General features: G+C 42.9%; 1 protein-coding gene across 1 annotated transcript in view; it reads left to right on the top strand.

Annotated features, from left to right (window-relative positions):
• LOC122129285 (NACHT, LRR and PYD domains-containing protein 3-like) overlaps positions 1–15,796 on the top strand; it is a 109,955-nt gene that overhangs the window by 69,684 nt on the left and 24,475 nt on the right. Inside the window, exon 2 of the mRNA XM_042704298.1 lies at positions 4,540–6,307. Within this exon, the coding sequence (XP_042560232.1) occupies positions 4,540–6,307 (1,768 nt within the window). The remainder of the gene's footprint in view (positions 1–4,539; positions 6,308–15,796) is intronic.

Below are 15,796 nucleotides of genomic sequence, written 5' to 3'. Positions count from 1 at the left end.
ACACACTCGAATTAAGCTTTAGCTTGCCCATGGTGAACTTGCTAGTGCAAAGACTCAATTCCGTCTGAGAATTCCAATCTCAAGACTGTTACTACGATCTACGGCACATATTTTCCCAAGATTTTACTCACCAAAGTGTTGTGTCAACCCAGGGTGAAGAGACATCTTACAGCAAACTCGAATCAGCAAATACAAGAACATATCTCGGTAGGACCTCCAATTGATGGTAATTAGTTTTATACTATAATTGAAGATTCAGTCTTAGGTTTGATCAGTCAGGATTCAGGTTTATTCTTGAAGAATGGCGGCCGACCACTGTGAGACAGAGACTGAGGATCCATCCTCCCTCATAGAACTTCACCTCAGTATATCTGACTTATTCCTTGAGGAACAGTCTGTTAAATACATTGATATTTAAGGGGTGTTACCGTCTATTCAAATGGGCCATGCATGCAGGGTTCTTTGTCTCGACCTGGGGGGGAAGGTGAGAGTCTAATATCACACCTCACTCCCCAGGTCAGCCCAAAGTATATTCACCAAGGAAAGTCCACTCATGGCTAGTTAAATCCAAATAAAAGTAACAATTATAACTAGGTATAATATCATTCACTTATTGACTATGGCATATTCTTATGACCTATGCCGGTCCCTTCAACACTGACACAGGACAGTATAGGTTATGAGTTACTGCTATAGGTTACCAATAGACTTGCACTGAAAACAAAGAACACGTTTATGTGCTTTTGTGTGTTGTGTGTACAGAGAAATTACATTCCATTTGAACATCAAAGTGTTTGAATAGTGTTTGCTTAAAAGAGGTGTGGATCGGCCTATACCAGGATTTGTGCTGTGGTAAGATTGATTTTTGAACTGTTGAATCTAAATGGTTCTCATACACACTTCAATGATGCACTCAAATTGCATGAGCCCTCATGGTAAGCTAATGAAGAAGGGAACGCCATTCCCTTGTGTCTTACTACCACTACACCCCTGATAAGAATGGCGATTGAAGTATGTAGGCTACTCATTACTCATGACATGCCGCAAAAATTAAACAGAAGCATTTTGGGGAATTAACAATCAGATGTATTTCTCACATCTGTCCCTGAGCCATATAAAAGTTTGAAAAAAGCCCTTTTATAAGACATACGTAACATAGTAAACACTGTTGACCTTTATATGACAATTTGATGACTGTTAGATGGTACTGAATATTGTGTTTTCTTTTACCCTCATGCTGTGTTCTGGTCAAAAATGTTGAAACTTCAGTCTATAATACAAATATTTTGTCCATCTTAATCTCACAAGGGTTCATAACATCCATCACCCTACTTACTTGAATGAAAAAAACATATTATAGAAAGATTAATTAAGACTTTTTCAATATTTAGAGTTTTATGAGTGAAGTTGTCAGATGTCACATTTCATTCATTCAGCTGGGTGTTGATATGAATAGGTGTGCATTTTCATCATAAATCACACCAGTCATTTTTGACCAAAGATGCAAGTGTTACTATGCTGTAAAATGTAAGATTTAATGATGTATATATGCATATTATAAATGTGTGTTGTTCTTAAATACACAAAATATTAATAGGTGGGGAGAGAGCTTTCAAGTATTGTAGATCAGCATAGTGGGTATAGAGTTCGAGTTACGAGTACAAGGGTAAGTAGAGTAATGGAACAGAAAACTATGTCGATGTTGGCAATTATCTACATTGCTGGTAAAGGTAGCACAAGTAAGGGGTAGAATAAGTGTATGACAGTGTGGTGGGGGTGGGTACAACAAGTCTAACCATGTTGCAAACACAACATGAGGGTTAAGATTGTCTAGAGCAGGGGTTTCAAACTCCGGCCCATGGGCCAAATACGGCCCGCCAAGTGATTTCATCCGGCCCGCTGGCTCCTCAGAATTTAGCAAAAAGTTCCATTGTTTTGAATGGGCCATCGTTAATGCTTACCGCGGCAACAGGTTTTGCGCCTCTAATTAACACCTTTCATATAATTCCGCAAGTAGTCCAGTTAATTAACGTATCAGAAACTTAATTGGTCATTATCGGAAAATAAATACCTTCACGATGAAACAAACACTACTGCACGTGTTGTCAATTAACAGGTGATAATGTGCCTAATTGTCACAAACTGGAAACTTGAAACAAAGAAATAGGATGCAAACGCTCAAGGCGGGTTTTACTGAGATAAATCAAAGTGCCACGATGGGCAAACAAGGCAGAGATCACAGGACTGGAGAACAGTACATCTTGCTGATCACAAACAATTACACACAAAGACAAAGGAAAAAGCCCAAAGCTTACATAGGAGCTCAGTGAATACATTGGCTACAGGTGAGAACTAAACTTAATTAACACATAGGCTACAGGTGAGAACTAAACTCAATTATCACATTGGCTACAGGTGAGAACAAAATTCAATTAACACATTGGCTACAGGTGAGAACCAAACATGGAGGGAAAACTAAGAACTGAGGGAAATACTAAAACACAGGAGAGGATGAACGAACTGGAGTAGCATATGGAGCAAGAGCAGGAACAGGAACAGAGGAGTGTGCAGCAGAGGTTGTGACACTAATCATATACTTGTCACACACAGTCACACATTGACACCCCACTGTTTCCCCTTCCTGCCATTACCTGTGTGGGGTGTGGTCTCACCCCCCGCACCTGTATTCTACCTGACTGGATTGTATAAATGCTAACGCATAGTACAGTACAGTCAGGTAAACCATTCTCTGAGCATCAGCTGACAAGATACCGCCATCTTTTGTTGAGAAGTCCATCGCACCATCAATAATCGGGAGGACAAACGGACCGGTAGCGCTGCAGTATCCATCAACAGATACTGTGCAGCAAATCCATGAAGTTTGAGAATGTGATGTTTGTCATTGGCAAATGCATGAATTACATCAGATCCAGGGGCTTACAGTACCGCCAGTTCCGTGCCTTTTTGGAGGAAATAGATGCACCGCATGGCGATGTTCTGTACTTCACAGAGGTACGTTGGCTCAGCTGGGGGAATGTCCTGAAAAGGTTTTTTGAGCTGAGAAGAGAGGTGAAAACTTTCATGGAGCAGGACAGGATGGATCTTCCTGAGCTTGGTGATCCCAGCTGGCTGATGGATCCAGCTTTCCTTGTTGACATCACGCAGGAGCTGAACGCACTCAATCTAAAGCTGCAGGGCCCAGGACAGCTTGTTACTGCAGCTTTTGAAAATGTCAAAGCATTCTCCATAAAACCGATGCTATGGAAAGCCCACCTGTCTGAGAAGAAACTCCACCATTTTCCAGCATGCAGGTGCATTGTGGAGGATGGTATAGCATTCAGTGGTGAGAAACATGTTGATGCCATTGAGAAGCTACAGCAGAAATTTGAACAGCGGTTTGCAGACTTCAAACACACAGTGCCACATTCCAAATGTTTGCAGATCTCTTCTCCTTGCAATGTGCAAAATATCCCCAGTGTGCTACAAATGGAACTCATTGACTTATAGTGCAGCTCTGAGCTCAAAGCCAAGTTCAGAGTGGCAGATGAGAAAACAGACAAGCTTGGAAATTTTTTGAGAGAATTACCCCCAACCTTCACAGAGCTTTCTGAGGTATTCAAGCGGACCGTGTGCCTTTTTGGAAGCACATATGTCTGTGAGAAACTGTTTTCTGCCATGGACATTAACAAATCAAAGTACAGGTCCAGGCTGAGTGATGTCCATCTTCAAACCATGCTGAGGGTTTCAACTGCCAGTGCAAATGTGGCTCAGCTGTCTGAGAAGCGCTATCAGGTGTCTGGCAGCAAGCATTAGGCAAGAAAAGACAAGAATGACTGTATATAGTTGAACAGTTGGAGTTTTTTCCTGAACAGTTGCATGTTTTTTAGTTTTTGTGTCACTGTTTTTTTCCAATCATTTTTACTATATTTATTGTAAATACAAGTCTTTTATAAAATAAAATCATTCAGATTTTTGCTGAAACCTATTCCTTTTTCTGCTTTGTTACTGCACTATTACTGCTGTATATGTAAGTCATGGGCTGTCAATGAGACAAAGTGACCCAAAAATGCATCCGGCCCCCACTGACCAGACTGCAGGCTAATTCGGCCCTCGGGTAATTTGAGTTTGAGACCCCTGGTCTAGAGCAGGGGTTGGGAACTTCTGCATTATTGTAATTTGACCAAATTTTATGTATTACTATAACATCATTACTATAACTAATGTTTTAAAGTAGGCTAGGTTTAGTCGTGTAGGACTACAAATTACTTTGTAAATACTCACATGGCTCTCGGTAGGAGAGAGATTCCCCACCCCTGCTCTAGATTATCAGACAGGGTTTTAGAGTGTAGCTCTAGAGCAGAGCAGAAATTCCAGTTTTAATGTGTAAGGAGCAACAGTAGTGAAAAGCAAATGGATATTTGTGTCTGGAATGTCAATGATAATATGGTTAAAGCAATCACAAATGAAAATCAATATTGTGATTCATCATAGATATGATACCAATAGATTTCTTTGTTCATTTTTGTTCATGTTAAACAGCTGATGAAGTCCTGAGGAGAGTTATAGAGAAGCATAAAGCCAGTCTGAAGAGGAGGTTTGAGAACATATCTGAAGGCATCATCAAACCAGGAGCTGAGACACTCCTTAATAAGATCTACACAGAACTCTACATCACAGAGGGAGAGAGTGAAGGGGTGAATAAGGAACATGAGGTTTGGCAGGTAGAGTCAGCATCCAGAGCACAAACCACAGAAGACACACCAATCAAATGCAATGATATATTCAAGCCCTTACCTGGACAGAAGAAGCACATCAGAACTGTGATGACCAAAGGTGTTGCTGGCATTGGAAAAACAGTCTCAGTGCAGAAGTTCATTCTTGATTGGATAGATGGGGTAGCTAATCAGGATGTACACTTTATGTTTCCCCTTCCTTTCCGTGAGCTGAATTTGGTCAGGGATGATCAATACAGTCTTCAAAAGTTCCTGCTTGACTTCCATCCTGAACTGAAAGAGCTGAAGGATGGTGAAGAATACAAAGACTGTCAGGTTGTGTTCATCTTTGACGGTTTGGATGAGAGTCGATTACCTCTAAATTTCCAACAGAACATGATATCTGATTTAAAACAAACATCATCAGTGCATGTTTTGATGACGAGCCTCATTCAGGGAACTCTGCTTCACTCTGCGCAGATCTGGATAACCTCACGACCAGCAGCAGCAGGTCAAATTCCGGCTCAGTGCATCGATCAGGTGACAGAAGTACGCGGGTTCAATGACCCTCAGAAGGAAGAGTTCTTCAGGAAGAGAATTAGTGATGAGAGTCAGGCCGAAAGAATCATCTCACACATTAAGGCATTCAGGATTCTCCACATCATGTGCCACATTCCAGTCTTCTGTTGGATTGCAGCCACGGTACTTCAGCAGATGTTGGAACAGGACAACACCCAGGAAATACCCAAAACTCTGACTGAGATGTTCATACATTTTCTGCTCATCCAGACAACCAGAAAGAATCAGAAGTATCAAAGTGGAATACAGACAAATCAAGAACAACTCCAGGAATCACAAAAGGAAATCATACTGAAGCTGGCAAAACTGGCTTTCATCCATCTGGAAAAAGGCAATCTCATGTTTTATGAGGAAGACCTGAAAGAGTGTGATATTGATGTCAGTGAAGCTTCAGTGTACTCTGGCATGTTCTCTGAGATCTTCAGGGAAGAGTCTGTGTTTCACCAGAGGAAGGTCTACTGCTTTGTGCATCTAAGCATCCAGGAGTTTCTGGCAGCACTTCATGTCTTTATTGCATGCAGTTGTCTGATGAAGTCGATTGGGACACTCATGTCCTTAGAAGAGTTACTGAAGTTGGCAGTAACCAAAGTTTTGGAAAGCAGGAATGGACACTTGGATCTTTTCCTTCGCTTCCTTATGGGAATCTCTCTGGAGAGCAATCAGAGACTCCTACAAGGTCTACTGAAAGACATAACTATCAGTTCAAAAAGCATTAAGGAAATGTGTCAGTACATTAAGGAGATCAATAAAGAGGATCTCTCCCCTGAAAGATGCATCAGTCTTTTGCAGTGCTTATCTGAAGTAAATGATCATTCCATTCATGAAGAAATACAGCGTTACCTGAAATCACCAAAAGACTTTGGAGAGAAATTGTCTCCTGCTCACTGTTCAGCACTGGCCCACATGCTTCTGATGTCTGAAGAGGTGCTGGATGAGTTTGACCTGAAGACATACAACACTTCAGATGAGGGACGCAGGAGAATGATTCCAGCCCTGAGGAGCTTCAGAACAGCAAAGTGAGTTTATGTTACTCCATTTTGAATTACATGCTCTTAAATTCTATTTTAGCTAATGTGAGCTTGAGTACAATGAAACTGTAATCATGTTGAACTACACCCCTACAAACATAAATGCTATCTTTCAATATTTAACAGCTTAATATGGTTGTGTTTGTCTTTGTAAAAGATAGCTGTGGTTTGATCGTGTAAATCTATTTTTGTGTGTATATTGTAGGTTTACAAAAAACCTGTCTTTCTATCTAACAGACTTGATGGGTGTAAACTAAACAAGATGTCCTGTGAAACAGTGAAGAGATCTCTGCAGTCTGCTAGCTCATTGATACAGCTGGATCTGAGTTGCAATGCCCTAGGAGATTTTGGAGTTCAGATTCTTTCTGCAGGACTAACCAGTCCCCACTGTAAACTGCAAACCTTAAGGTTTGTAGACTTCATTATATTAACATCATGCTGTGTGTCTGAGCCTTACAGTTGTATGAAACTATTTAGGCACCCCTCTGAGGCTGCATGATAATCATGTATTAGCTGAGGCCTTAGATCATTGGGAGCGTTCCTGTGTAACATCAACAGTTGATCATTTCACATGTGGGTAAAGCTCAGAATCAATGGAAACATGCTTCTAATCCCATACATGTTTTGTCAAATTCAACTAATTGCTCCTCATTGTCCTCTTGCTGTCCATTTTATTTATATTGCACCAAAACAGTAAAATTGTCTGAAGGCGCTTTCCAGAGCCCAGGGCCTGAACCCCCTTAGAGCAAACACATGCACATGGCAACAGGGGCAAGGAAAATCTCCCTGTTAATCAGGAATAAACCTCAAGTAGAACCACGGCACATAAGGTGGGGCCCACCTTTCTTGAAGCCACCTGGGTAGAGATAGAAAATGAAGGGGGGGTGGGGGGGGTAGAAGGGGAGGGGAATCAATCAGGAACATGGCTGATTAAATCATACAACTATCAGGATAAGCATGCTAGCCTACACAGCATTCATGTGGTAAATGTACACAATAAATACAAACGTAACATATATATACATGATAAACAGTTTTATGCAAGTTTAGGCACCTCTCTTGGGCACCTTTTATGCAAGTTCGGGTACGTCTCTTTCATATTGCTATGAAAACATCTTAGCAATATGTCATTCATTTCCTAGAGAAAGCTGGATACAGGGGTGTTTTTCAGACAAAAAATCTTGATGTAGCAGTATTGAGTTGTATGAAATTAAATCGAATGTGAAAAAAAGGTTGTGCAAAAATGTGGGCACACTTTTAAGTGTGCTGATTTTAATAACTGTAGTCACCTAATGCTGATTAATTGGAACACAAAATTCTTTTGATTAGCTGATTGAACCTTAAACTGCAAATAAAGTTGCAACCAATCATGAAAAAGGTCATTTAACATACTGTAGCTAATTACTAGGTGTGCTTTTCCTTCATTCTCTGTTGAAAAGTAGCAAAATGGGAACCTCAAAATAACTCTCTAATGACCTAAAAACTAAGATGATTCGACAATATGAATTAGGAGAGGGATTTAAAAAGTTATCAAAAAGGTTTGTGGTGTCTATCTCCACAGCCCGAAATGTAGTAAGAAAATGGAAAGCCACAGGAACAGTCCTTGTGAAGGAAAGATGTGGGATCAGGGGAACCCCGAGAGGGGGGGAGGATGAGATCCCAAACAGGACGGATTCAACGGCAACGACAAAGGCTAACGGCCAACCGACAACGATAAACACTGTTAAATGCACCTGCGGCAAGCTTTGCAAGAAAGAGTGTGGCCTAAAAATCCATATGGCCAGGATGAAATGCAGAGAGAGGGGGCTGGAAGAGCAGCGCACAGGCACCAGCCCTGGTGAGACGCAGGAGGCCAGAAATCACCCCATAGAGCCCAGAACCTTCACACCTTACAGCCCCCAAGACTCTGCACAGCATCCCAGAAAGGGAAGATTAGATGGCCCCTGGCAAACAAACCGACCGAGTGGTGGCAGTTTGACAAGGACGTGTGCAACATCATGCAGACCATATCCAAGGGTGATATTGACAGCCGGCCACATAGCATGACATCCATCATGATGAGCTACACTGCAGAGCAGTTTGGCTATGATGAAAAGGGAAAACCTAGAGCCCCCTACACCAGGGGTTTTCAACTGGTTTTGTCCCAGGGACCACCATTCTGACTAGAAAGTAATCCACGGCCCACTGATGTGCCTTCCCACGCGCGCGTGCGTGCGGGTGTGTGTTTGTGTGCGTGCGTGCGTGGAGAGAGGGGAGACCGGTCAGTGTAATATCTGGGCATGGTGAAGTCCACACTGTCAGTCTATTCGTGGCGAAATGGTAGATAGCGACAGTCTCATATCATTGTCTGGTTCAAGCTTTGCCCTGTACTTATTCTTCAAGTACGCCAGTGTAGAAAAAACGCTCCCACACAGGTATTTGAAAGGGCAAAAGACACCTCATTGCTTTTGCAGCAAGCTCTGGAAATTCTGTCTGGCAACGTCCAGAACTTAAGTCATATGAAAATCACGCAACATCTGTTGCATGTACTCAATAGGCTTGTCATTCAAGAAAACGTGATGCGTCTCCATATGCCGCAATAGTTTCGGCGGCTTTATGGCTTCAGTTGACAGTAATGTTGAACACACAAAACACATTGGTACCTCCTATCTGTCGTCACTGTAAATCCGTATTTGATGTATTCCTCATTGTGTTTTCTTTTTCTTTTTTGACTTTGTTTCCCTGTATCCTGTGAACGTGTAGCTTTGTTGGAAGCCTGTCCCTCTGTCGTGGCAGCCTGTCCCTCTGTCACTCTCCTCATTAAAAACCGATCCATTGGCGCTTCTGACCAGCTAACTCAACGTTAGAACGAAATGTTAGCTAAGGACAGTAGATAACTTTAGTCCTTCACCAAAAGTATTACTTTTTCGACTAAACTTCAAAAGTACACGTAGGCTATGCAGATGCTTGTCAACTTTGCGCGCAAGACTGTACATTATGAATAATATGCGTATGGCGTGACGTTAGGGACACAATGCATTAACATTAGCAAAGCACAGGCTACCATAGGCTGGATAGGTGCAAGGCTACATTCTGTCAGCGTGAATCTCCTTTATATTATTATCAGCTTGTTTTATTTTTCACGATATTCAAGATTAATCTGGAAATGTGTTGAAATATCAAAGCGAATTTATAAAAAAAAAAAAAAATCAATGGTGAACTGATAAACATAGGCTCATCATGTCGCGGACCCCCTGCAATGCTGTCGCGGACCACCAGGGGGCCGCGGACCCCCGGTTGAAAACCCCTGCCCTACACCAAGAACTGTAGAGCCGCCCAGATTCAACAACTGCGTCATGAGCTTCGAACACTTAAAAAACAACACAAGAGTGCAAGGGAAGATCAGAAAGAGCCTCTCGCCGAACTAAGGAACATCTTGCAGAAAAATTCCTATGGAGGAAAACTCAAAGACCATCAAACAGTTCCACACCATCTCGCTGCTTAGCGTCGAAGGCAAGATCTTCTTTAGCATTTTGTCTCGATGCCTGACAGAGTTCATCCTCCAGAACGAGTATGTTGATACGGGCGGGATTCCTGGGGTCCCCGGCAGCTTGGAACATACACGTGTCGTCGCTCAGCTCATCCGTGAAGCCCGGGAGTCAAAGGGAGATCTGGCTGTTCTGTGGTTGGACCTGACCAATGCCTAAGGGTCCATACCACACAGCTTAGTGGAAATTGTCCTGCAAAAACACCATGTACCCAGTAACATCAGAGACCTTATCCTTAAAAAAAAATTTTAGGATGAGAGTTACGTCTGGGTCTACAACATCGAACTGGCGAGGCCCAAAGACAAAATCTGGCGCGAGACAACCTCCAATCAGGTCACCACATCTTCAGTGCCAGGAACCAGATGGATCCTCTAAAACCTAGAAAAGCTCATTGCATGGGCAAGGATGAATTTCAAACCAAGCAAGTCTAGGTCATTGGTGCTGAAGAAGGGGCGTGTAGTGGACAGGTTTCGTTTCACACTAGCTGGCGATACCATCCCATCTATTCCTGAGCAACCGATGAAGAGTTGGGGAAAGGTCTTTGATGCCAGCCTCAAGGATATGCCAGCCTCAAGGATGCCAATTCCATCAAAAAAGACCATCAACGACCTTGAGGAGTAGCTCAGAAAGGTAGACAAGTCAGGTCTACCAGGGAGATTCAGGGCCTGGATTTACCAACATGCCGTCCTGCCCAGGATCCTGTGGCCGCTGCTGGTCTATCAGGTCCTGATGACGGCAGTAGAGTCAATGGAGAGGAGAATCAGGTGGCTTGGCCTTCCACGCAACCTCAGCAGCACAGCACTGTATGGAAGCAGTAACACCCTGCAACTCCCTTTCAGCGGTCTAAAAGGTGGTTCATGGTGTAGTGGACAAGGGAGGCACTCCTTTACAGAGACTCGAGGGACCCAAAGCTGTCAGCAGCGGGAATCGAGGTCAGAACGGGCAGGAAATGGAAAGCAAGCGAGGCACTTGAGGTGGCGGAGTCCTGGTTGAGGCAGAGGGAGCTTGTGGGGAATGTAGCCAGAGGCTGTGCTGGTCTCGGTTACTTCCCCAGTATACAAGTTCGCAAAGCCATTGGCAAAGACAGGCGTGTTCTTCTCAAGGAGGAGGTTCGAGCAGGCGTGGAAGAAGAAAGAGCAAGCAGGATGGTGAGTCTAAGACAGCAAGGGGCATGGACAAAGTGGGAATCTGTACAGCAGCGAAGGGTCACCTGGGATAACATCCTGCGAGCAGACTACTACAGAGTCCGTTTCCTGATCCAGATGGTCCATGACGGCTTACCAAGCCTGGCAAATCTCCACATTTGGGGCAAGATCGAAAGACCATCTTGCGGTCTGTCCTCTGGAAGAGGATCCCTCGAACATATCCTCAGCAGCTGCCCAAAGGCACTTGCAAATGGTCGCTACCGCTGGCGGCATGATCAAGTGTTCAAAGCAGTTGCGGAGATAGTAGCTTCGGCTATAACGACCCGCAAACAACATTGTCCAAAGTCCTGGACCTTTGTCAAGGCTGGAGAGAAACGCACCCCACAGTCAAGATCAATGACTGACCTCCTTGCCTCAGCAGCTGACTGGCAGCTGAAAGTAGATCTGGACAAGCAGCTGTGCTTTCCAGAGCACATCGCCTTGACAAGACTGCATCCAGACATGGTCATCTTTTCGAACAGGTGATCATGATGGAACTCACTGTACCCTGGGAAGAGCGCATGAATGAAGCTCAAGAGCGTAAATGTGCCAAGTACCAGGAGTTGACAGAGGAGTGCAGGAGGCATGGCTGGATCACTCGCTGTGAGCCTATTGAGGCAGGATGTCGGGGCTTTGCAGGCCGGTCCCTCTGCAGAGTTCTGACTAAGCTAGGTATCTTGGGGTTGTGTAAGAAGAGGGCCATCAAATCAACCATTGATGCCACAGAGAGAGCCACTAGGTGGCTCTGGCTGAAAAGGGAGGCCCAGTGGTCAACTGCTGCTGGGATGCAAGCCGGGGACTGATCACCCCTGGCTGGGTCGCCTGGGGGAGGGTGTCTGATGTTCGAATAGACCCGAAACACCCAATGACCCCAGAATATATCACTGAGGATGCATCCCAGCGCTTCCGCACAAAGTATTCTTGAAGTGGTAGGCCAAGAAAATTATCTGAAAGACAAAGATGAAGAATGATTAGAATAGTCACAGACAAACCACAGATCACCTCTAAAGAACATCTTGCTGCTGATGGTGTCATTGTACATCGTTCCACAGTCCAGCAAACTTTGCACAAGGACAGCCCAATGGAAGGGTAATGCATAAAAAGCATTTTCTGTATACTCACCAGAAGCAGAGTTGCTTGAGGTTTGTAAAGGATTATCTGGACAAGCAAGAATAATTTTGGAATAAAGTGCTGTGGACAGATGAAACTAAGAAAGTCATTTGGTCACAATCATAGGTAATTTGCATCACTGAAAAAGAACATGCTGCCTACTGTAAAAATTGGGTGGACGGAATGTCATGCTATGGGGCTGTATGACTAGCACAGGTACTGGAAAACTTGTCAAAGTTGAGGGTTGCATGGATTCCACCCAGTATCAGCAGATTCCTGGGAAAAAAGTTCAAGACTCAGTCAGGAAGCTGAAGTTACGCCAGGGTTGGTCATTTCAGCAGGACAATGATCCAAAGCATTGTTCAAAATCTGCAAAGGAATTCATGCAGAGGCACAGATAAAAAGTTCTAGAATGGCAATCCCAGTCCCCAGACTTGAATATCATTGAAAATGTATGTAATGATCTGAAGTGGGCTGTCCATGCAATGCAGCTATCAAACCTGACTGAACTGGAGACATTTTTAAGGAGGAATAGTCCACAATACCTGCATCCAGAATTCTGTGACTTGAATCAGTGGCTCAGTGGCTATAAGAAGTTACTACAGGCTGTTATTTTAGCAAAGAGAAGCTCTACCAAATATTGTTGTGATAATTCCACTGGGGTTCCCACATTTTTGCACATATCTGTTATTGTTATGATGCACACTGCATTGTTTCTGTCAATTCAATACATAGTTATTACAGATCTGAAATGTTACTTTTCACATAAGGTGTAAATTATGTCCAAATTAAATTGCTGCTTTGAAAGACCAGCAGATTATAATCTGAAATAATGATAATTATCAGGTGTGCCCAAACTTTTGCATAACACTGTATACTAAATTGATAGAGGATAAGGTGGGGAGAGAGCATTCTATTCTAGAACAGCTTAGTGGGTATACAGTGTGCTTGTAAGGTTACTATTACAAGGGTAAGTAGAGCAATGGAACAGAAAACTAAGTCAATGGTCGCAATATTTTACATTGCAGGAAAATGCTAGCAAAGTGGGGTAGAATTAAGCAATAAGCCCCAAGAGGCCGTGTTTTGCGCTGATTTTAGAACAGGTAAGGGGAGTTGTTAGGCACGACGCGAAGCGGAGTGCCTAAAACCCCCTTACCTGTTCTAAAATTCTAAAAAAGTGCCTAAAACCCCCTTACCTGTTATAAAGTTCTAAAATCAGCGCAAAACACGTAGGTGGGTTTATGTTTGTATATGTGTGTGTGTGTGTGTGTGAGTGTGTGTGTGTGTGTGTGTGAGTGAAAGTAAAGTACAAACAGAAAATATACATTAATACACAGCCCTGTAGTACCATTTAAATAATGAATTATACAGGGAACTAAAGGTAATAATTTAACCTCTTCAGCAATGACATGCTACTGGCTTAATCTCAGATCAACAAGGGCATGTACAGTAAATGAAAGTTAGCATAGGTAAACCCTGTAACACTCGTATTTGTACATTAGCAGCTGATGCTAAGCGAGTTCACGAACAGTGCATCATGCTAGATCAATTAAGTGACAGTGCTCGTAACAATTATGAGAAAGCTAAACTATAACAAACACATAATGACAAGGTAGGCTACACAGTCAAACTCACGTATACATGGACGCACACAACTTCAACAAAGTGCAACGTTCAATTATGTGAAAATATGCCCGAAGTTATCTGCTACTCTATCTAAATATGCTGTGAAGCGATATCAAAACATTGCACCGTGAGAAGTGGAGTCACATGACCAACGCAATTACCAAATATGGTTATTTACCAAAACATGGTCTGTTTGGGCAATTTAACAAATAATTACTATGGCCTTTTTAACAGGTACTGAGCAACGACATGGTACAAGCATTCGATTTAGACAGCGTCTTTCCTCAGTAGAAGGAAAACATTCCGTAATGTTTTAGCTAGACCTCAGTGGCGCTGGACCTCAGATAATATGAACGTGTTCACCGTTCAAATTCATTATTTGTCATGAAGTTGCGTTCAGTTCATCGTTCTCATAAAAATGAACGTGTTCAATGAACGCGCGTTCATGCACAACACTGGCAACAGCGAGATGGAACACTTGCGATACCGACAAAAAAGGGGTGCTTATTTATTCACATTCATTTGTATATCGCCATTAATAGTGCAATTGTTGAAATAGTTTTCAAACGGGCTCCTCTTTACTGGTGCAGCGACAGGGGTATCTTGATGTTGTCGCTTCAGTGTCCCAGAGGATGTTGATGCACTCCTTTCTCTCGCTGTAATTTGGACGCCAGTACAATTTCAGTGACGACTCGCACCTATGTCCCGTCACTGCCATAATGTCTCTCCCCTCTAGGCCAGCGTCAGTTTTGTAACGTCTTTCTTGCTTTGAAATATTCCATGCGCAGTAATATGGAATGTTATCATAGAATGTTATGAGGACAACTTGAAAGGTAATGCTGGATTTTACAACGGCATGGAACGCGATTTAGCCAATCAAAATCAAGGATGGGAACAATCAGTTTTAGAATAAGTGTATGACAGGGAGGTACATGTAAGCTGAGGGTTTCTACAAGTAGATCAGGTGGAGAGACTACAGCACCATTCCACAGCAAAGATAGTCTAGACCAAGGGCCACGGCCCTCATAGATAGATAGATAGATAGATAGATAGATAGATAGATAGCATATTGTTATTGATAGGCCTATGGTCATACCTTTGGTCAAGGTTAGGCTATTGTTATTTTTAGACCCATACAGACAATTATTATTACTATTTTACTAATTATTATTATTGTTATTGTTATTGTTAATATTATTATTATTATTATCAGTAGTAGTCGGCCTATTAGTAAGCGTTTTATTATTAGCAGCTATGTGAGCCTGCATGCTTTCTTATTATAATAATCATCATTATTATCACCATCATTAAATTAATATAATTAATGATAATTTACCTATTATTATTATCATAATATCAGTTTAGAAAAGCCTGCCTCGCACAAATACTTCAACGAGAATTTTAAAGGCTATGTCGCAGAACTGAGGGTATTCCGGCATCACTGCTACCCAGAATGACGAAAGAGGGGAGGTGGTAAACAGATGCTTCAGTCTACTGTCACTCTTCAGATCAATAAGCTGCTCTCGCATGTCTATTGACAGCTCGTCTGCTGAGCAAAGAAATGGATCCCGAACTCAGGCGAATGAATGGTAGTCCTCTTTGAAGTAGGACCCAAACTGATTCCTCAGCGCTGAAAGGTGATCAGCAGCTGATTGGAGGAGAGAGGAGAAATAAGTGCCACGTGCATCGGCAATGAAGTCTGCAAGGCTGGAAAACATGACATAGTTCCCAGAACTGATGCGGCCATGCCAGAGAGCAAGTTTTTGCGTGAAGGCATTCACTCTATCAGCGAGGAGCAAAACGATTTGCAGTCTTGCAAAGACAGGTTTAGGCCATTCAGCTGGTCAAAAATATCCACCAAATAGGAGAGAGAGGCAAGCCACATGGTATCATCCAGGTGCTTCACCAGATCTGTTTGGTTTTCAGTCAAAAACTACTTTACCTCCTCTCGCAGCTCATACAGCCGCTGTAACACCCGCCCCTGGAGAGCCAGCGAACTTCAGTGTGCAGCAACAGCTGTTCGTGCCCTG

This window comes from Clupea harengus, unplaced genomic scaffold, assembly GCF_900700415.2.
Source record: "Clupea harengus unplaced genomic scaffold, Ch_v2.0.2, whole genome shotgun sequence".
NCBI lineage: Eukaryota > Metazoa > Chordata > Actinopteri > Clupeiformes > Clupeidae > Clupea > Clupea harengus.
The sequence above is the reverse complement of the archived record's forward strand: the minus strand, read 5'-3'. Positions and strand labels throughout refer to the sequence as shown.